This window comes from Prionailurus viverrinus, chromosome C2 (genome assembly GCF_022837055.1).
Source record: "Prionailurus viverrinus isolate Anna chromosome C2, UM_Priviv_1.0, whole genome shotgun sequence".
NCBI classification, from domain to species: Eukaryota; Metazoa; Chordata; class Mammalia; order Carnivora; family Felidae; genus Prionailurus; species Prionailurus viverrinus.
In genome coordinates this window covers 82,443,950-82,467,283 of record NC_062569.1, presented here as the reverse complement: position 1 = coordinate 82,467,283, position 23,334 = coordinate 82,443,950, and the positions used below count along the sequence as shown (strand labels likewise).

Below are 23,334 nucleotides of genomic sequence, written 5' to 3'. Positions count from 1 at the left end.
CAATTTAACAAAATAGAATTTATATCACTAAATGTTTTACTTAGGAATACTTTTTTTTAGGAATGAAATAGAGCTACAAACCCAGCAGTCATCAATGAGATAAGGGAATACAACAAAAATTCTACACACATGAATTTCAGTATCTTGGATAAAATGGCCAATTCCTTAAAAAACACTAACTCAATAGGAAATGCATAATTTGAATAGGCCTGTAACTATTAATGGAACTGAATTTTTAATTTAAAATTGCCTCTCAAAAAGGATACATCCAGGCACACATGGTTTTTTCTACTGGAGAATTTTTTATAAAACTTTTATTAAAAAGAGTAGCAATTCTATACAATCTTATTGAGAAAACAGAAAAGAAAAAAACCTGTATGTTTAGCAATGCACTAATATAAAATCCGATCAAAGACAGTATAGTTACAGATCAATATTCCTCACAATAAATGCAAAACTCCTTTAAAAATATTAGCAATTCATCAATATACGAAAAGGATTATACAAATCAATGTATTTCCATATACTAGCAAGGAATATGTAGAAACAAAAATATCAATAATTGCACAAAAATAAATACTTTGGAGTAAATCTAACAAAACATACACACAGCACATATGGTGAAATTCTGGTTAAAGAAATCAAAGATTTAAATAACTGGAGAGACATACTTGTAGTCTTTTTTTGAAAGACTCAACACAGTAAAGATGTCATTTCTCCCCAGAAGTTTCATGCAATTCCTTTCAAAATCCCAGCAATATTTCTCATAGATATAAACAAGACTATTCTAAAATTTATATGCTAAGGCAAAAGAACTAGAATAGCTAAAAGAATTTGGAAAAATAGGGTGCAAAAAATCAGTCTACCCAATTTCAAGGCTTACTGTGTAGCTACAGTTATCAACACTTGGAATACTAGCAAAGGGAGGGGCACAGATCAATGAACAGAATAGAGAACTCCAAAATAGACATACACAAAATATACTCAACTGATTATTGAAAAAATTGTAAAAGCAACTCAATGGAGGATAGATGGCCTCCAGCAAACGGTGCTGGAGCAGTTGGATATCTACACACAAAAAAGTAATAAACCTTGACCTAAACTTCACACTTTATGTGAAAAGTAACTAAAGGGTCACCTGGGTGGCTCAAGTTGGTTGAGCATCCGAATCTAGCACTGGTCATGATCTGGCTCGTGAGTTCGAGCCCCACATCAGGCTCGCTGCTGTCAGCCTGTCAACACAGAACCCTCTTTGGATCCTCTGCCCCCCTCTCTCTCTGCCCTTTCCCCACTTGTGCACTGTCTCTCAAAATATAAATAAAACATTTAAAAAAACTAACTCAAAAATGAGTAAAGGACTCTAATGTAAAACTTAAAACTATGAAACAGAAATATACATACATATGCATACACACACACACACACACACACACACACACACACATCAGAAAATCTTGAGAATGAGACAAAGAGTTGTAAAGACATGACCCCAAAGCATGATCCATAAAAGGAAAAATTTATATACACCACTTGGTACTCACCTCTTCAGACCAGAGAAGTTCATTGTCATTTATACATATGCTGTTTAGAGCTACTGTCAGCTATACCTGCAGACACACATACTCACATACAAACACATGCCTCTAGTTCTGTGTGAGAGCCCGAGGCCAGGTGAAGGGTATGAGGGCAGAGGTTGAGTTGAAGAGGCTTCCCGAGGTCAGGCAGGCAGTGACTGCACTGCTCATGAGGGCCCAGATTAGGTCAGTAATGACACCAGATAATTAAGTGTGGCAGGTGTAATTAAGGGTATGTCATGATTAACATGACCAAAACCAAATCTGTGTAGTTAAGTTCAGGAATTGGTAACAAAAGTGTGTTTTGAGAGTATGAAAAGCAAGTTATGACAATGGGATGTACAAAAGCTCACAAGAACATCCAAAGACTATTTGGTAAAGGAGGCTCATGAAACTTGGGAGTAAAAAATAGAGATAGACAGATTTTGGTTACCAGTAGGAGAGTACAACCAAGAACACATGATCAGCAAAAGGGCATAAACTTTCAATTGCAAGTTTTGGGGATCTAATATACAGCATGATGACTATGATTAATAATAATATACTGTATATTTGCAATTTGCTGAGCATTCTCAAGCATTCTCTCTCTCTCTCTCTCTCTCTCTCTCTCTCTCTCTCTCTCTCACACACACACACACACACACACACACACACACACACACACATACACACACATACAAAAGCTAACTGTGGGAGATGACAGCTGTGTTAGTTTCATTGTGGTAATCATTTCACAAGGTATACATATCAAAACATCACATTGTTCACACTACAAATTTTGTCAAAAATAAACAAAAAAATTTAAAAAGAACACATGATCAGGAATAAGGCCTTTCATCTGAGTGTCTAGAAGTCTTTGTGACTTTCCAGGCCCCCAGTACTATGAGGCTACTCGTTTTCTGGGGCATCTTAAAGGAACCTAGCAGCCACTGACAGCAGGAATTCCAGAATGCTAGACCCAAAGGAGCAATTAGAGATCACCAACTCTCATTGTAATGTGCTTATTAGTGTATGTAACAGAACAGAGTTACAGAGACTACGTGGTGACCCAAGGCCCTGAAGCAAGTTCAAAGCCAGGACTAGCACCCAGGTCTCTTTTTCCTGTTGATTTATTGTACACTATGTTGGAGGTTTTGTTTAAGCACGTAACCCAAATATAATGGGGAGCTAATAAAGTTTTCAAACCCCTGCCCCTGCCCTGTGACTTTTAGTAATCCAAAGCTTTCTTAAAGGTTTCACCCAATTTCCAAGGTGTAGGAGGTGAACGTTCTCCTGGCTGCCTTTAAAGGGCTTTGTAGTGTGCTGCACCCTACCACACTACATGGCCACAGCTTAACACTCACTCAGCCACAGTACACAAAATCCACCCAATCATACCAGGTACCTCCTACCACAAATGAAAGGGGGCTACTTTAATCACATATTTAATTTTTTTTAATTGGCCTCTAGATATGTCAACTTTTTTCACTGTCAACTTTGATTAATTCTTCAGAAAAGGAAGGCTGAAATCAACCAACTTTCTTTAACAACACCTGCACATCACTGGTGTTCCTTATGCATATGGTAGTGATATGCAGCACAGATATATTACAGAGAGCATGTAGATTTCCTGTATTTGCCAAAGAAGAAACTAAGGCCTAGGGAATGCATTTCAGGGAAGCTAGATACCTCTTTACAAATCCTTTAGTAGTCATGAAAAATAGTATCTTATTTTCAAGTTACCTCCTAATTTCTGCAGCATCGGTTTCCATGGCATGTATATTCCATGGCATGGTTTACTCTATCAAACCAAAGAAGAAACAAACCTTATAAAGATAAAATGTTAAATGGTAGTTGTTACTAAATCTGTTTTCTCAAAATCCATGGAATACCAGGTATAGTGCAGACAAGAGCTGTTGCATTCATGGAGTCTTGTAGCATTCAGATTATTATGTGAACACCCACTTACCTGTTTTTCTCCCAGAGACATCAAACTAAGCCACCAACCACCACACACAGAACAAAGCCACTTCTCTAACCAAATTTAGATGTGGGAGTATTTGTTGAGGCCTTCAATGTACTACGTATCAGTATGAGACTTGGGAGCATTTGTTGACAGTTTTGATATACTGTATATCATCATCAGTGCTATTCAGGGCTATAGTGGATGGAACTGGAATAACGGAAGACCCTGTTCTTAAACAAAGATATATTAGGGTTACTTCGTAAAGAAAAAAAAAATAATACTCCTTACCCCAAAACTTCCCAAGTCCTTGATTGCAGTAAAGAAAACATGAGACCATTGACTTAACAAATGGATGATTTTATTAAGAGAGGAGGACAAGATTGGTGTTTGCCTCAAACATCCAGGAAAACAAGCACACAGACATATACATACTTTGGTTTAAAAATTATTCATAATATTAATGTTAAACCTGATATTTAAAGAATCAAATGGGACAGAAGTATAGAAAATAAACCATAAAAACACAAGCTTGCATAGATGAATTAATGAAGATGTACAACTGGCATTTAAGGGAGGCCTGAGCACTGGAGAGTGCTGAATGACATTACCACCTCAACCTCCCAAGACACTTCAAAGTCACCAGCACCATGTTTCTCATTGTCCTCAATGAGGTCATGAGCAGGAGCAACTTGTGCTGTATGAAGGTGAACTGAAATAGACTGTTTCCATCAGCCTAGTCCAGATGGGTATGTACATACCACCCAGTACTCAACACCAGTCACCTTTAAGGCATCCACAGAGTGTCCCTCACAGTTTCATTTAATCTCTAAATAGGCATGTGGTTTGAGGTGGCCTCTTTGCTTTCTGTCCTCAGACAACTATTTTCCATTAAGGTTCTGCTCATTTCCATGAAGTAGCTATTTCAAAACTGCCTTTCCTTCTGGGCGTGGCTACAAATTGGTAAGCACTTGGGTTAAGATCTCACTCAGTTTTTAAACACATCTACATTCCAGATGCCAAAGGGCTTACCAAAAACTCTGAGACTGTCTGGGCATTGTGCAGTATCTCCCTCGGGAAAGCACTTTTCCAAATTATATGACAAATGACAGCACCACCTCTAATTTCCTGAGCAACTTGATTTATATGAGCATACTCTTGTACTTTATAATTCAGCACCTTTTCAAAATATAATATTGTGCTGGGATGGATTCTTTTTAAGGGAAACCCCATTACAGAGAATTCTCATTGTGGAACACCATTTTTATATGCTATCTTCCCACTCTATCTCCTCATTATTTATAACACTTCATGAAATAAATAGTGGGCTGCCTTTAAGAGGCAGGTGAAAAATATAGTTATTTCTGAAAAAAGGGCATTTGGCTTTCGGTTTACAGCAAGAGCTCAAGTTATAGCCTACGGTGATTTCAAGGGCTAATTCAATCAGAAATTTTTTTTAAAATTCTGACATAAAAAACCCTCTAAATATAATAGCTAGAAACTATTTTACCAAATAAGATCTGAAATTTAGTGCAACAAAAACATACCCTAAGTATGCAATGTGTAATAGTATATTTCTTAACTGTCTTTTTACTGCTCTTAATCCTTGCTTTTGGTAAAGGACATGTCACTCAAAAACCCTGTCTTTCAATTCTATTCTTTGTATGTGAACCTCAACAATGAACAATGGAGCACTAACTAAGATCCACAATTAATTCCGTCCTTATCTGAAATGTGGAAACCAGCACAGTGCTGGCTCACTAGGCTATGAAGTTATTCAAAAAGAAAAAAATATTTTCTAGCTTGCTGAGAACACACCACAGCATATTAAATGTATTAGGAATATGTTCCTAGGCAGTATTCACAAATATATAAGAAAAGAAGATGGTTTTCAGGACTAGATATTTCCACAAATCAACATGATTGCTTAGATGATTCTGTTAGTCTATGGCATCAAATACAACTTTATAAAAACACTCTGGTGTCTTCCTTACCATAGTAAAAGTTTTCCTGGTTAATTTTCTCCTAAAAGTAATAAAATAGAAACACTCTTCACATCAACAGTTCTCTCATTTCAACTAAATGTCTCTGTTTTGTTTGGTTTTCTCCCTTTTTTTGTCAATGGTATTAAAAACACAAGAGTGTTGGGTTTAATTTTCACAAAACAATAATAAGTGACTTGACTACATAATACAACCTTTGGAAATATCTTCTACGTAGTCACTATAGAAAAGACAGTCAACTCTCAGTTACTCAGGAAGTGATAACCTGAAGAATCTGGTCAAGAAATTCTCACTCTCCTTCCACCAGCCTTTTTGGTCATGCCACTGCTCATTCACAGATTGAGAGGCAACTCAATGAAGTGATAGATCTATCAGTGAATACATCAGCCATAGCTCAGTGGGAGGAAGTCCAAAGTTTCTGACAGCAAGGATGTTTTGGGATCACCTGTGAATTTTATATCTCAGTGGAGAGTTGATAGTCATTCACATACAGGAAATACAGTACACTGACCTCAGTCAGAATCAAACTAATTTAAGGCAATGCAGCTCCCCAAGACATTGCTGGCAAAAAGTGCAAGTCTCATCAGAAAAGTGACTCTGTAAGACCTGAAATCTGCCAGTTTGCCCCTTCCTTTTTGACTTCTCTGGAATTAAATTTCAGCATTTCTGACCACAATTAAAGGGCAGGAGCAACAACAGCCTGGACTCTTCCCTTTCATATCCTAAGTGTCATCAGGGACAAAGGAGATTCTCTGAAGAGGAATTTGGATGACACCTTGCCCCATACAGCACTATCAGAACAGTCTCCAGTTTGTTCCTTGCTGATCATATTACCTGTTATAAGCTAAGGAGAAAAACAGGATTCTATCAACGGTAAGATAAGCAGCTATGGCTTTAAGAGGCACTGGCACCACAGATAGGAGGAGAAAATGGGAGGGACCACTTTATCTAGTCGCTTCTCGGACTATGAGCAGTAAGTAAAGGACAAAGTACTTTGAAAATCTGTTTTTCCCTTTTGGCTGAAAAAACATGTTTTGGTTATTTTATGATTGTTTCTAAAAAGCCGGTGTTCTAAGAATATGGCACAATATATCCAGTGAAATCTAACTGAATCGTGTTCCCTTTCACATTAACATTCCCTACACAAATACTGTTTTCCCAAGAGGGAAAAAAAGTCTTTCAGTGCAAGTTCTATTCTGTTCTCAGTCCCTCAGAAAGCTGATCACACAAGGGTCTCATTCCTTTATTTACAGGGAAGATCTTACAGCCAGTCACCATAATTATCTTTCAAGAAAATCATCACTGAATAAATGAATAATCTTGATAATCCCCAAAGTGATTTTTATACAAGGCAACACTCGTTAAAAATCAAGGCCCTAAAACGTTAACCACTGATGTGGTAAACTGAATGCACCATATTATATAGCAGGTGTTCCCAAAGAACAATTTGGCACAAGACAAAAACTAGAGAATATTTTGACAGTATTGAAGAAAAATAATTCTCCGTTAAAAGTTAATTATTTTTATACTGAAAAGTCCTGACGTGGATGGAAAAGTGTGGACAAGGTTAGCAATGAATTTATTCATCATCCAGTTCAGCTGCAGACCACAGAAGAGAATAAGAGGGGAAAATGAGTCCGGTTCACAATTTTCTAGAGTTCAGTGGACCACAAGGCCCAAGGTCACACACCTTGGCATATGCTGATCTACATCCAAGTGGCCATTGAAAATCTGAAAAGGTTTTCCTCCTGGGAAACATCTATCCATATCATTCTTTTCTAATTTAGATGTTTCTCTATGATCAAAACCTGTAAGTCTTTTTGGTCGTCCATTAGTCTGTTGCTGCTTGTTGTAAAGTCACTTGAGAAAAAGTAGCTCAAAGTTATGCAAAGTCTCTTTCTAAAAATCTCAATGTTCTTTTAAAGCATATGTAGCAACTGTCCAGTCCCCCATAAAGTAATCATGTCTAACAATGGTTTCACACTACAAACTTTTTCAGCTCTGAACATTTAATCTGACCCTTACCTGACCTTGCTTCCAGGCAATGAGTTACAAAAAGCTAGTTGGGGGGCAGAAAGTATACACATTCAGTAGCCTTATGATAAGGCTCCATACTGTGCTCATTCAGCAGTACTAGTATTAATGGCGCCTCCAGAGAAAGGTATAGAAACAAAGATTTTCCAAGGCCAGAGCATTAGTTTACATCGTAACATTAGAGCATAATACATTGTGGGCCTAAAAATTCAATTGTCTGTCTTCCAGCAGTAGAAAGAGGAACAAAAGAAATGTTTCCACATTTTTATAAAAATAACAACGTGAAAAGCAGAGAACACAGTGAGGAATGTTTAGCAGTTCCTTTAAATAGAGTTGTTAGTTAACTTCTATAGTCTTAAAAATAATAATTATCATCTTTGAATGACAGTAAGAGAATTAAACCAATAAAAGGAACGGAATTACTCTGATACTCTTTAAAAAGTGTTTGCTTTACAAAAAAAAAATAAAATTAAAATATTTTAAAATTCTTAATTTTTAAAAACCTAGAAAAAAAGGAACACATTTTCAATACAGATGTTGAATTGTGTGTCACAGGGATCTATGACCTCTGGCCACTCACTAAGACAGCTAAAACACTAATATCCAGGGGTTAAATGGCCTGACATTTTTTTGAATGAAAATGTCTCCAGACAGCATTTTACAATAATAAATATGATTGGATAAAGTACATGAGAGGTAAGATAAATGCAGAATTTTTAAAGTAAAACTGGTCATTGTATGAGATAGAAAAATAAACATTTATGAAATAAAAATAATTTGTTTAACTATCAAATAAAAATACATTGTGTTTTTTTTTCTTTAAAGTTACCAGAGAAAACTTTTTAAAACATGAAGCAAAATCACAGGGCAGACAAAGAAAAATACAGCATTACTTTAAGCCAACAAGGCCTCAGCTTTGGATACTGAAACCGCCCTCTAGAATTTGGCTAAGGCTCAGTCCTCCATTTTGTCTGCCCTTGCCTATGTCAATGAAGATTCTGCCTCATTAATTTCATCATGGTCATTCAAAGTCCTGTTTTTTTCTCTTTCCCCATTTCTCGAAAATGACTACATCTCTTAGGGTTTGTTTCTTCCTAGATCATCATTTTCCTAAAAGTTGGCTCTTTTACCCAAGTTTCTACAATCAAAAACTTTATGAACTAATAAAGATCTTTCTCAAAACAGAAGGACCCAAATCCACTCTGAGAAACTATCCTAAACAGCTTCCTAAATTCTGCCTGACTTGAAAGACTATCTGGAAAGATAAGGCAAAAAAGGCAGTTCCAAGTGGGAAAAGAATGGATTAACAGCCTTTCCTCTAGTGACCTAGGTATCTCTTTCCTAAGCAAACACCATACTTGAATGTCAAAACGTCAGATTCATACAATGAAAAATAACACAAAGTCAAGCTGAAAGGAAATTATTTATATATGTCACATGATTGCCATTTATGTGAACTAACTAGAATGGGAAAATAAGTACTTCCACAAGGTTAGAAGCTAGACAGAGACTAGATTTCTCAAAGAGGGCTTTAAAGGTCCTGTACAATGGAATCTGATGCCATGTATCACTGACAAATGCATCGAACCAAATACCTGAATAAAGAACCATTTTATCTACTTCAACTTCATGTCGAATTAATCTGACTATTGACAGATACACAAAATATTTTTTGAGTGGCTGCCAACAAAACCTGCTGTTTTTTAAGCAGGAGGAAAACTTCAATCTGTGTCCAGAGAGAAAGAAAGATGGCATCATCGCTCATATGAATGAACATCTTACCAACTCCAGCCACTGCCCTTGGCTCTCTACGTACAATGTAAAACAAGAGAAGGGATACAAAAGTTTTTCACTTTTTCATGTTCAATGGACTTTGCATAGCCCTGAGTTAAAATTTCATAGAATTAAACTTTTGCCAATAAATACTAATAAATAGCCCAATACCCCGAGGCCTCAGAAAGCCTTGCTATAGAAAGCAACAGCAGAGAGAGTGTCTGGGAATGCCATCTGAGCCAATTCTCCCAAGAGGGCTTAGAAGGATATGGAAAACTGCTAGAGTCCTGGTGGCCAAAATAACATGTTTCAACTGTTCCAGATTTGTTTGTTTTTTTTAACACTTTATGGTTCTGATTTTTAATATTTCCCTGGAGAATACAAAAACCAAAAGATTCTTTCTTCAATATACCATACACTAATGCACGAAAAAAGCTATTTGTTATATTCTTTTATTCTGCATTGCACCCAAACATTGTGTTTTACTCTGATCATTATCTCCACAAAATTCCAATTGCTAGCTAAATAAAGCCTAGTCTCTAGATACCAGTACTCCATACCTAACAAAAATGGCATTTTACAGAGCTTTTAGATACTATATCCCATGAAGCATTTGCAGCATAGAGGTGGCCAACATTCAGAAGCTAGATTTTCTTATACTGCCCAAGTGATCAGGAATAACCAAAACATTCTGAATGAATTAAGATTATTTATGGTCTGAAAAACACTTGAAGGTAAATCCCAGGAATACAAACAGAGGAAGGAAGAAAAAAATGAGCGTGGGATGCATTCTGTATCATCCAGTAACATTTGCTACAGTGAGTCCGTTTTCAAGGCAGATTCCTAGGTTTTTACTGCTTATAATGGAAACCTTGGAAAGAAGAAAAAGAGAAGAAACACCATTAAGAAAAAACCTTTAAAACTGTTTTCTCCCTGCTCGGGCAAAATAATTTATCTTTATCTCTATGCATTTCAAATGGTTCATGTTTTCTTTGTTCCTGATTATAAAATATATACAGAATCAATGTGTTATTTTCAATTATGTATCAAATGTATGTCAAAGACAGGAAGGCATCCCCTAAGAAGTAATGCATGTATATAAACTGAGAAAAAAAATCATGAGCTACTTTCAGTTAATCCAGTGATGATAAAAAAGCCAACAACTGATAGAAATTGTAGTGTACAGGGTTGTTTTGATAACGTCCAAACAATTCCATCTTTTTAAAAAAAGTGCTTATTTATTTATCTTGAGAGAGAAAGTACAAGCAAGGAGGGGCAGAGAGAGAGGAAGAGGGAGAGAATCCCAAGCAGGCTCCCAGCTGTCAGTGCAAAGCCTGACACTGAGCTTGATCTCACAAACCGTGAAATCGTGACCTGACCTGAAACCAAGAGTCAGATGCTTAAATGACTGAGCCACCCAGGCGCCCCCAATTCCATCTTTTAAATACTGTCTTTTGTGTTACTATCAACTCTGGATGCCAGAGTGGAAAGGGATAGGGTAAGGAGAGCTGTTTAAAAAATAACAAAACTTTTTAAAAAATTAAAGATTTGGTCCAAAAAAAATAAATAAAATAAAGATTTGGTCTAACTTAGACCTTATATTCTTTCTTCCTTTGTCTCCATTTTCTTTTGTGTGACAGAAGTTTTCTGTGATGTATATGTGTGTACTTTATTTTTTAAATTTTATTTCTTTTTTAAGTTTTTATTTTAATTCCAGTTAGTTAACATACAGTATAATATTAGCTTCAGGTATACAATACAGTGATTCAACATTTCCCTACATCTCCAGGGCTCATCACAAGTGCACTCCTTAATCGCCATCATCTATTTAACCCACCCCCGTCATCTCCCTTCTGGTAACCATCAGTGCATTCTCTATAGTTACCAGTCTGTTTTCTTGGCTTGTCTGTCTGTTTCTCGCTCTCTTTTCTTTTGCCCTTGCTCATTTGTTTTGTTTACAGGTACCCTTTAACAACATGATGAAAGCTATAAATTCTCTCTGGAGGAAAATGCACATACATTGACAATCTTGTACTCACTTTAAGGTGTTATGTTTTCTGTTTTACCTTTTTGGTTTTTTAACAAATGAAGAATACTATAATGAGCTTCGAAAAAGGAAGGATAATTTATTTTACCACTCCAGTGACATATAAGACACAATTTGATTTTTCCACCATAGCATAAGCATTATAAAAAAAAAAAAAAATCCTAACCTTGACCACATCTATTTTTCGTACCTTTATGAGAGGATTCTGATTTTGAGAAATGACGTGTGGAATTATGCTGGTTTGTAACATGAGTGTAATCCAAATCCTCAGCTTCTGTCATGGTAGGCGGTGGTGGCCTGAAAGGAAGTCAGAATTTAAAGAGACAGTCTAAGTTGTGATGACTACAGAGCCACCTCCCAATGGACTGCAGGATAAAAACTTTTTTTTTTTTTTTTGGTAGAAATGCAAAGCCACAGGGTAGCAGAATTCTCATCTTAGTTCCTGGCCTGTTGCATAACCTTGGGAGTAAATTATTTTAGCTTACTGTAACCTTTGCTTTGATGCACATAACTCAATAAAAACAAATATTTACTCAACACCTAATATGTGTGGGGCACTGTGCTAAGGGCTAGGGAAGCAAAGATTATTGAGATGTGTGACTGCTGCTGTTAATGAGAAATTTACTTTGTTTTGGCAAGCTTTATGAAGAAAAAGAGGACGAAAGGAAAGAACAGAAGGGAAGTAATAAAATTAAGGAAAGAAAAAAAAAAGGGAGGACAGGTGTCACGTAAGGAGGGAGGAGAGGGAAGTAGGAGTGGGCAAGGAGAGGACAAGGGTCAGCATATAAAATTTAGAGCAAAGTTCCTAATTCCACTAGGTGGCAAAGCAGAGCTTACAAAAGGAAAGGACAGTCACACATTGGCAATTTTTCATGTCAAAAGAAGACAAAATATAAAAAAACAAACATTGGGAAATTTTTCCTACTCTAAAATTTTTATTATTCTGAAACTATGTTACATAGATTTTTTGCAAAAATTTGACATTGATGAAGATGAAGAACAAAATCTCTCCTTTTTGTGGTTGTTGCTTCTCAAAGGTACACTTAAATGTTATGTTAAAGCATGGAACCAGATAGGTAACATAATGTGTCAAGTATCTAACCATGTTGTATGATGCTTTTTGTACCTGGAAGGCATAAGTATACTGCAATTCAGAAAGTTATGGTAACCTTGGTACAAAAGTCTCTTTCATAGAATATAGACACGTGATTTCAAATTTCTCACTCTGTCCCTAAGCAATAGGTCTCTCCTTCGGTATTCAGTGTCTGCAACAGGTCACCACAGGATACAAACTTGTGTATATACTGAGGACTGTGGTATGGGTTCTACTCAGATGATGTCAATTAACTTTCAGGACAAGCTGCATGGTAACTGTCATACACATATTTTAGAGTTAAATTAGGTGAGATGAAGTAAGTTATCTGTCCAAGCACACACTGTTGTTAAGTGGCAGGGCTGGGACTCAAACTCACCTGGACTTCAAAATTTGTGCTGTTTAATATGCTATGGTCTGCTACATAGATGTGTATTTTTTTTTTTTAATTTTTTTTTCAACATTTTTATTTATTTTTGGGACAGAGAGAGACAGAGCATGAACGGGGGAGGGGCAGAGAGAGAGGGAGACACAGAATCAGAAACAGGCTCCAGGCTCCGAGCCATCAGCCCAGAGCCTGACGCGGGGCTCGAACTCACGGACCGCGAGATCGTGACCTGGCTGAAGTCGGACGGTTAACCGACTGCGCCACCCAGGCGCCCCTAGATGTGTATTTTTATCAGCAGTAGTATCTGCATCCAAGACTATACTCACATATGCATATGTGTGTACATGTGTGTGTGGATATATATATATATCCATATATATACACACATATATGGATATATGTATATATATGCACATACACGTGTGTATATACATTTATGTACATATATACACGTATACATATACACAGATGCACATATATGTACACATATACACACATACATATGTATATATACATATATATATAGTCTGTATATTATACTTTTAAATGGTATTTGGCTTACATTTTAATACTTTCATGCATTTGTTATACACATATAATTAATGTAAGCATAACAAATGATATGGTATTTTTCATTTTTCTTATTTTTCACTTTGAACTATGTGTTTAACAAATATTAAATATTAAATAGTGTTTTTCTTTTGTTATCGACTGACATAACATTTACCTTAAAAAGCAGTGTTACGAGTTGGCAGGAAGAGTTGAGACAAACCATCTGAACTAGAATTAAGAAACTCAACTTCAAAAAACAGGTGGTTAAAGAAGTAACTTAGACCCAAGAAAAAGGGATTGGGAATCAGGGAGCAGAGCCTCATCTCTACATTTTTGCAAACTCTTATATCAAATGATCAAAACCCAGAAAAACAAAAGCCAAATGGGACTCCTAAAAATAAACAAACAAACAATATTACTACCTCACAATCAATTCCTCATCAAAGAAAAGGATGTCAACATGTGCAACACTGCACAGAACTCCCACACATCCACTAGGGTAAAACAAGTCAATCTAGAATGCCCTCAGTTCTCTTTGCATACTGTTCTCCTTAGTTTCTGATTATACAGAGGACAAATCTTGGCTTATGGCGTTCAGTGATCCCTATCAAACAGATTCACTGCACTGGAGATAGTTGTTTTAAAGTGAAGGGTATTCACATCCAAAATTAGAAAAATCCTGTTAACCAACAGTTTGTTTTATAGTTTTGGATGTATTGGGAATACCTGTTTCCTGTTGTTCTCATGAAATGACTTACATGTTTAAGTTAGCAATACAGGCAAAATACCTTTCAGAATTTACTCAGAAGTCATTGAAGAGGCCCTCCTAGATACCCAGACTAGGCTGTCTCCTTCTTTTCTTATAATACTATGCACTTTTCAACCAAAGCATTCAACATAATGGTTATTTGTATAGTTGCTTAGATGATAAATTTCATGAGAACAGGAAGCAGTTCTTTCTTGGTAACTGCTGCTTACTCTAAGATAAAGTTTTCTCTTTTCTAAGAGAAAAATGTAAATAAAACACCAGGTAGTAGTATCAGTATAAAATACTATACTTAAAAGATTTTGGAACTTGGTTGAAACTTTTTCCAGTTACAAAGAGTTGAAGTTAATTCAGATTTCCAGCTGATACTCCATTTCCTTAGATAGAGTAATGGACAAAGAAACTGATTCTTGACCATGAATGTTATAAGCTCCTCCCAATAACTTGTCTTCCCTCTACTACTATTATCACTACACTGAAGTAAACTTCTAGACCTAGGAAGCTCCATGTTTTTCAATCCCTGAAACCATCTCTTTCTGTACAAATAGCTAACTAAATCTACTATAATTAAATGTGAAGGAGAAAAGAAAAGGGGGGAAAATGTGAAAGAGGAAACCATAGACTCTAATCAGAAAGCATATATTCCAGTATTAGTTGTATAAGGCAACTATAATACTAGGCTTAATTTCTAACTATGAAAATAGAGATTTCGTAAAATTCTAATTTTTTTGTTACCTGTATCTATATCTGTATCTACACAAAAAATCTTTCTGTAACCGATACTTAAAGACAAATGTTTCTCTCCAGTCAGTTCTACCAGTCATAGGTGACTTTCATTCATTTATAATAGCCATTTTTAATACAGGATCATTTGATTATTCATTCTTTTAATATGCCAAATATTTTTAAAAGTATGTATTATATTTCAAAAACTTGTTTTCAACTTTAATACATCTTTTTAAATAGCCATTACAGATTGTTCTATCATATCTGATATGAAAATTATTAGTGTTCTAAAGAGCCCACAAGTTTTGAAGACTGCAGAGTAAGCCTAAAGATTTTAATTCAGCTGACTAAAGAAAGCATAATAAACCACACCTATTAACCTACTGAGAACAGATGAGTTACTCCTTTTTTAACTTGGATATTGCAGGGATGAAAATAAAAGTACGTAATTATAAAGTATGCCATAAAGAAACCTCTGGCATGTGCTTAACTAAAAGATACAAGAAGAACCAAGTTTATACAATTGACAGAATATACTAGTGTTGCCCTAAGAGCTTTACAAACCTGATGTAGTTTTCCAAAGGATATTTACTTTCTGAAAGCCCGTGAGTTTAAAAATAGACTATGGCTTTTTAAAGACACTAAATATATTCACTTTAAGAAAACAAGTCTAGCAGCTTAAGTGTGGGCAATGAGTGGCAACAACATTATATGTTTTTCAGTGTGATAAAATTTATGTTTTAGAATTAAAACAGATATTAATAATTAGGATGAAAATTCAAGGTTTTAACAGAGTTTTCAAAGTGTTAGACTCAGTGTTACTTTTGTCTTTTTGTATATAATATTCTCTCTTTCTAGTCCAATTATGTTGTTTTGTTTTGAAAAGCAACAAAAATCAATAAAGGACCAAAAAAAAAAAAAAAAAAAAAAGGTTGCTTTCTGCTTCCCCAGAGACTTAAATGTTGTCTACACTTAGGTAGAAAGATAGCAACTGGTCCATTAACTGAAACCCAAGGCTGTTTGAGAGAAGTCAGAAAATACATACACCACAGCCACAGCTACTTGATCTAGTGGGATTTAGAATAGACTGCCATGACTCAAACTAAGTGTTTGCCAAGGCTTTGAGACTCATGCAGAAATGAATTTAAGCATGTGTAAATATCATGCACATACCAATGTGACCATAAAACTTAGTAAAACTTTAAAACCTGGGATTTTACTGGGAAAAACATCAATCTCATCCCTTCTTAGCCAAGGGCATCAGTTCAGTGAATCCAAAGACAGGAACTGGTCCTACCAAAAAACATATCATTCTGGAAACCCTAGTTTCCAGTAAAATGATCATTTTCCTGATTTGACTTGTTCAACCCAATTTAAGAACAAACTGAGGGTTACTGGAGAGGTTGTGGGGGGGATGGGCTAAATGGGTAAGGGGCACTAAGGAATCTACTCCTGAAATCATTGTTGCACTATATACTAACTAATTTGGATGTAAATTTTAACAAATAAAAAATAAAATTGAAAAGAAAAAAAAAGAATGCAAACAAAATTTGAGAATACTCCCACAAGACTTGATACCATCTCACAGCTGCCGATTTCTGGATCTCCTCTCCAGAGAATACTCTTCTCAGAAAATCCACAACTCCTTACTCACCCCAAAGTCAAGTTCCTCACTCCCCTCTTCAAGTGTCATCTTACCTTGCTGGCCTGTCATTCTTAGAACGGTGAGGGTCATCACTTTCTTTTGACTTTGAGTGTGCTGATTTAGTTGTTTTTGGCTATGGACAGAAAAAGAAGGAAAAAAATGAAAGAAAAGAAAAGCACACATATAGAAAACAAAAGTAAGATTATTAGGTTTAGAAAATATCTAAATCATGCCAAACTCTAGTAATTTCAAGTTACTTACATTCAGTCGAACAACATGAAATATTTTTACATATGGCCACTCAGAGATTTAAAAAAAATTACAGTCACAAAAGTATGCTGGAAGCTGTCAATGCAGCCAGATGAATGGGCGACATACACATGAACATGCTCCCCCACAGGAATACACCTGGACACCCATTATTAACATAATAGCTGCACAGCAGCTGACCAGAACTTCCAGTCTGTGGAATGTTGGTCTGTGCCCTTAAACCTATTTCTGAAAATCTGACTTGGGGATGGTGATTTTCAAGCTAGGAAACTAAGGAACATTCAGTCCAACCTTTCTAAGAGAAGAACTCTACCAGCACCAATTATAGAATCTAGAAATCAGACTCTAATTTGCTAGAACACTTGCTAGACATGCGACCTTTCCCCTTTTACCTGCCTGATGTGCAATCCTCAAAAATACCTACTCCTTCATAGCTGGGTTAACAAAGAATCTGAGTAACTTCTGGGCAATTATTTGTAGCTTAAATTTGTATAAGTAGAAGCATTTGGGAGCCCTTCTTTTAAAATAAAATACATCAGGAAAAATCCTGAATTACTAGGAGGGTGAAAGAAGGAGATACCTATAAATAATTAACATGGAAGAAATACTTTCATTTGTTTTTCGACCGACAACTGAATAACTGAGCAATAGGAAATAGCAGAGCAATACGATTATCATGGTTTCTATGTCTTTTTCCTCCTAATCAACGCTGAGACTCAGACCGAACCAGAGATCCAAGGCAGAAATTTGTTTGAGAGAGAAGAGAAAGAGAGAACAGCGCTAAACATCAACTATGCGTGGGTACACACCCTAGCTGCGACCTCCCAGGCCTAGTACAAACTCCCTCTGAAAAGCCTCTACCATAGGAATTCTTGACCCCAGCAACTCCTCTGTTCTTCTACTATGCTTTCTTCAGCCAATTCAACCCTGTATTTGTTACCTGTCTAGTTTGTCTTCCTCCTACGTTATATATTATTATGAGGAAAATGTATCTTTTTCTTTCCCTGCAAGTCCACAGTGGTGCAATGCACACAGTAACTAATGAGTGCAGTCTGTTAAACTGAACTTACACCCACCTCGTACAAAAATTAGACTATAGAAGAATAAACTGTGGTCAGTAACCATTTTGTCTAGTGTTCCTGATTAATGAGTGGAAGACAACAGTCCCAGCTCATGCTAGGCAGTTCCTATACTCTGACAGGAGATGGCTGCTGGTGGTATGTGTCAGCCTGCCACGGATCTAGTTATGTCAGAGGAAAGAGAAACAGTGGGTACATGATCACGGATAGACAGAGAGAAAGTAGAGAGAGAGATAAAAGGCCACTGGGGAAACATGAAAGCATGTGAAAATACTACATTCTCCTGTAAGGTAATATTTACCTATTTTACTAATATGTAAAATTTAGATTACTCATGACCAGTGGCATGTGCAACTTAATTGGTATTAAAATGAATGGAATGAGTTTTTCAATCTTAGCGGTTACTTTCTCATGGTTACTTTGAAGAATTATGATTTTTTGTTTGTTTGTTTGTTTGTTTTGTTTTTTGTTTTTTTAATTTTTTTTTAAACGTTTATTTATTTTTGAGACAGAGAGAGACAGAGCATGAACGGGGGAGGATCAGAGAGAGAGGGAGACACAGAATTGGAAGCAGGCTCCAGGCTCTGAGCCATCAGCCCAGAGCCAGACGCGGGGCTCGAACTCACAGACTGTGAGATCGTGACCTGAGCTGAAGTCGGACGCTTAACCGACTGAGCCACCCAGGCGCCCCAGAATTATGATTTTTTGTAATGAAATAACATTTACGAGTCAGATTTCCATATGCAATACAAGTAATTTGTGTATGCCAAATACACTGGTAGAACTTACCCTAAAAGCAGAGTCCCCTTTATAATTAATTAATTAATAAAATAAGATAAGATAAAAACAATAAACAAAACTTACCTTCCAATCAGGGTCATGCTTTCTTTTGTCCAAAGATGATTTCTCCCTCTCCTTGGCTTTCTTGTAAGCTTTCTTTTCTTCAGCCATGAGGAGTCTAGCAATTTCCTAAACAAAATCCAGTCAGTACCACTGATTGCAGAGTTATGGGCAGAAAATTATTGGGCTACTTCTGACGAGTATTAGTTCAAAAACTTATTAACTAATAAGAACTCACCTCATCCTGGGCTACTTGAGCTGCTCTCATGTCTACCTGGGTAGCCTATGGTACAAAAAAATACCAAAAAAAAAAAAAAAAGGTTATTTAATTAGAATCTGTGTTGTCCATTTTTAAAAATCTTACATAGAAATACACGAGTATTTCAAACCAGCTGTAAGTAACATCCTTGAAGTTTAACTGGTATACTTGCACCAGCCACCAGCCAGAGCAGGACTGTTTAATCATGTTCCACAGCAGATAGGGATATGGAATTATGATGGTAATGCTTACTCAGTAAGTAAAACTGGACACTCTATTCCCGTTATCTTGCTTTTCCACCCATACTCAACTCAGAGGATCACAATGCCTATCACATAATCTCAAATTTTATTCAAGAAAACTTAGTGATTATCACCTAAACTTTTGCATGAAAATTTGCTCACCAAAATTTCTTCTTCTTGCAGTTTTCTGGCAATTTCAGCATCATACCACTCCTGATCCCTGTGAGCCACTCGTGACGGGGTAGAGACAGCCTCTTTCATTCCTCTTGGCTTCATTCCTAGAAAACTCAATATAATAAGGCGACTGCATTTGCTTTCTGAAAAGTTGCAAAGTTTAAGAAGTTATTTTTTGTATCTAATATTGACAATATTGGCACCACTACAGAATTCAGAGTAGAGTGCACCAGAAATAATTTTTTCCCAGAGGCACAGAAGTCGTAGTGCAGATTATCCACACATTTAAAGTTACCCACCCAAAAGTGCCCAGGAAAAACTCCCCTTTCACATACTTTCTTCAACAGCAGGAAATCATACAGTGAATTGTAAGTGAGGCTTTTGCAAAATAGCAAGTGAAAAAAAAAAAAGGTTAAGATACTAAAATAAAAAAAAAAATCAAGAAAGTTACAGAGTCAGAGTTATAAAGAGGCTGTCAAGACTGGAGGAAGTAAGAGTCTTCCTTCTATTTAACTCAGCCTTGTGTACTTTACTTCAGAAACAGCATCACCTCAGAGTTACATGACAGTCCCTGTTAGCCAACCAGTGGCCCTACTGTGGCTTCTGCTCTGACGGTGAACAAACCCACCTGCTCTGGATCTTTCCTGTAGTTTCCATCAGCTCAATGCTGTTGCTAAATTTTAGGGAAGATGTAACATAAGGGAAATACCAGAGAACATAATGACCTTAGATGTCTACTCCTCTGAGAAAAAAGGAACATGGGGTATGGGTGGGGAATTTTTCCCCTACTTTGAAGTTTTATAAGCAGCATATATTCTTTTTATAACTTTTAGTCAAGTGGTAATTGCTGATGTTTATTTCAACACTGCAGATATTCCCCTCTGTGTATCCTTTATAAATTATAATTATTGGGGCACCTGGGTGGCTCAGTCAGTTAAGCATCCGACTTCAGCTCAGGTCATGATCTCACGGCTCATGAGTTCAAGCCCCGTGTTGGCTCTGTGCTGACAGCTCAGAGACTGGAATCTGCTTAGGATTCTGTGTCTCTGTCTCTCTCTGCCCTCCTCTGCTCATGCTCTGTCTCTCTCTCAAAAATAAATAAACATTAAAAATAAATAAATAAACTATAATTATTCAACAATGTGAATGTATTATAGTGAGAAGTAATATTTTTAATGCCACAAAAAAGAGTGACCATCTGGAATAGTGACTTTCAGTAAATGGATTATTGAAGGTAAAAAGAAAATTTACTCCTAATTACCTATTTCTTTGCATCAGTGATTCTCAGCCCTACTTATATATTAAAACCACTTGAGGTGCTTTACATAAACATACAAATCTTTGACTCAAACCTGAAGGACTAATTTAAATAACCTGAATGAGATCTGGCCTTTGGTAGTTCGGGTTGATTGTTTTAAATCTTAACAGTTGATTCTTACTTGAAAATGGCATTGAAGCTATTAGTTTACTGTATTATGTCCATCAAAATAACCATACATTAAAATAATTTTTATCAAAATACTTCAATACACTTGATTCACTTGCTTTAAACAAAAAAGAAAAAGAATACAACTAAATTATGGGCACATGAAGAAATTTTAATTATCTGGTGAAGCCTCTGTAGAGCTTTGAACTTAGCTCTGTGGTAAATCCAAAAGCCATGGACTCATCTCTCTTTCCCACAAACATAGACTATTAAACCTGGCTCTCTTAGCTTCAGGCCTTTAGCGTCTGTGTACCTAGAATACCAAATCCACTTCAACTTCCCATCATCTCTAGAACTACTGAATCTTATATTGCTGGGCTGGGCAGGGCTAGCTTTAGTCAAATTTCTGAGTGGTTTGTGACAGTCAGGAAACAGAGGGATACTCATAAGAGTGGATCATATTTAAATGAAATATAAACCTCCCTAAGTTATGATTAGTTTGTTCATAACTAGAGAACAGTATTTCAGGGAAAAGACATGAAATTAGGGAAGCTGACATTGGACAAAGTTGGTGGAAAAGAGGTTGTGATACTATACTCCTACCTACAGAAAAAGGACACTTCAACAAATGCTCAACGCCTTGTTGAGTCTGACAGGGAAGATCACACTTATGCCTTACTCCTTCCATTTTGCCACCAGTGAAAGAAACAACAGAGTGGGATGTGTTCAGATTTGAACACACTAAACCTTCTCCCTTCTTATGCCTCCGCCTGTGCACCAAATTCACTGAGAAAATATTTTAATATATATCAAAGACATTTGGAGGACATTCAAATGAAATAGTCAAATAAACAGACTTATTTGATTTGACAGAGTGATAAGATTGTCACCTCCAGTCAGTTTAAAAGAGAATGACACAGGGGCACCTGGGTGGCTCGGTCAGTTAAGCGTCCGACTTCAGCTCAGGTCATGAGCTCACAGTCCATGAGTTCGAGCCCCACGTCGGGCTCTGTGCTGACAGCTCAGAGCCTGGAGCCTGCTTCAGATTCTGTGTCTCCCTCTCTCTCTGCCCCTCCCCTGCTCATGCTCTGTCTCTGTCTCAAAAATAAACAAAAACATTAAAAAAAAATTTTTAAGAGAATAACACATAGATCAATGGAATAAAATAGAGCCCAGGAATAAATCTGTGCATATATATTCAATTAATCTATGACAAAGAAGCCAAGAATATATAGTGGGGAAAAGATAGTCTCTTCAGAAATGGTATTGGAAAACTAGACAGCTACATGCAAAAGAAAGAAACTAAACCATTTTCATATACCATATACGAAAATTAACTCAAATGGATTATAGACTTGAACATAAGACCTGAAACCATAAAACTCCTAGAAGAAAACATAAGCTCTTAGAAATGTTGTTTTTTTTTTTTTGATTTGACATAAAAGTAAAGGTGACAAAAGCAAAAACAAGTGGGACTACATCAAACTAAAATGCTTCTGCACAGCAAAGGAAACCATTAACAAAATGAAAAAGTAACCTACGGAATGGGAGAAAATATTTGCAAATCTGATATGAGGTGACTACCCAAAATACATAAAAAACTCATACAACACAACAGCAAAATACAATCTGATTTAAAAATGGGCCGAGTGGGGCACCTGGGTGGCTCAGTCGGTTAAGTGTCTGACTTCGGCTCAGGTCATGATCTCACTGTTCGTGAGTTTGAGCCCGCGTCAGGCTCTGTGCTGACAGTTCAGAGCCTGGAGCCTGCTTCAGATTCTGTGTCTCCCTCTCCCTCTGTCCTTTTCCTGCTCATACTGTCTCTCTCTGCCTCTCAAAAAACAAATAAATGCTAAAAAAAATTTTTTTTAAATAAAAAAAAAATAAAAATGGGCAGAGTGCCTGGGTGGCTCAGTTAGTTAAACGTCTGACTTTGGTTCAGGTCATATCTCATGGTTTGTGAGTTCGAGACCCGCATCGGGCTCACTGCTCTCAGCACAGAGCCCACTTTGGATCCTCCTTCCCCCATTTCTCTGCCCCTCCGCCACTCATTCTCTCATTCTCTCCCTATCTCTCAAAAATAAATAAACTTTAAAAAAATGGGCAGAGGAACTGAATACACATTTTTCTAAAGAAGACATACAAATGGCTAACAGGTACCTGAAAAGGTGTTCAACATCACTAATCATGAGAAAAATGCAAATCAAAACCACAACAAAATATCACTTCACACCTGTTAGAATGACTATTATCAAAAAGGCAAGAAATAATAACTGTTGGTGAGGATGTGGAGAAAAGGGAATGAACCCTCATGCACTGTTAGTGAGAACATAAACTGGAAACAGCCACTATGAAAACAGTATGGAGGTTCCTCAAAAAATAAAAAAATAAGACTACCATGTGACCCAGCAATTCCACTTTTGGGTATTTATCTGAAAGAAGCAAAAAGCACTAACTCAAGAAGATATCTGCATCCCCAGGTTCACTGCAGCATTATTTAC

At 36.5% G+C, this 23,334-nt stretch overlaps 1 protein-coding gene across 2 annotated transcripts in view; it reads right to left on the bottom strand.

The window, feature by feature from the left end:
- Positions 1-3,855: 3,855 nt before the first annotated feature.
- The window catches only part of CCDC50 (coiled-coil domain containing 50), a 66,682-nt gene continuing 47,203 nt past the window's right edge, over positions 3,856-23,334 (bottom strand). For both annotated transcript variants that reach the window (XM_047874765.1, XM_047874766.1), the window contains 6 exons: positions 19,396-19,511; positions 18,971-19,015; positions 18,757-18,861; positions 16,597-16,676; positions 11,564-11,670; positions 3,856-10,197 (listed from right to left, as the gene is read on the bottom strand). In XM_047874765.1, the coding sequence (XP_047730721.1) occupies positions 10,178-10,197; positions 11,564-11,670; positions 16,597-16,676; positions 18,757-18,861; positions 18,971-19,015; positions 19,396-19,511 (473 nt within the window). In that variant the 3' untranslated portion in view covers positions 3,856-10,177. The remainder of the gene's footprint in view (positions 10,198-11,563; positions 11,671-16,596; positions 16,677-18,756; positions 18,862-18,970; positions 19,016-19,395; positions 19,512-23,334) is intronic.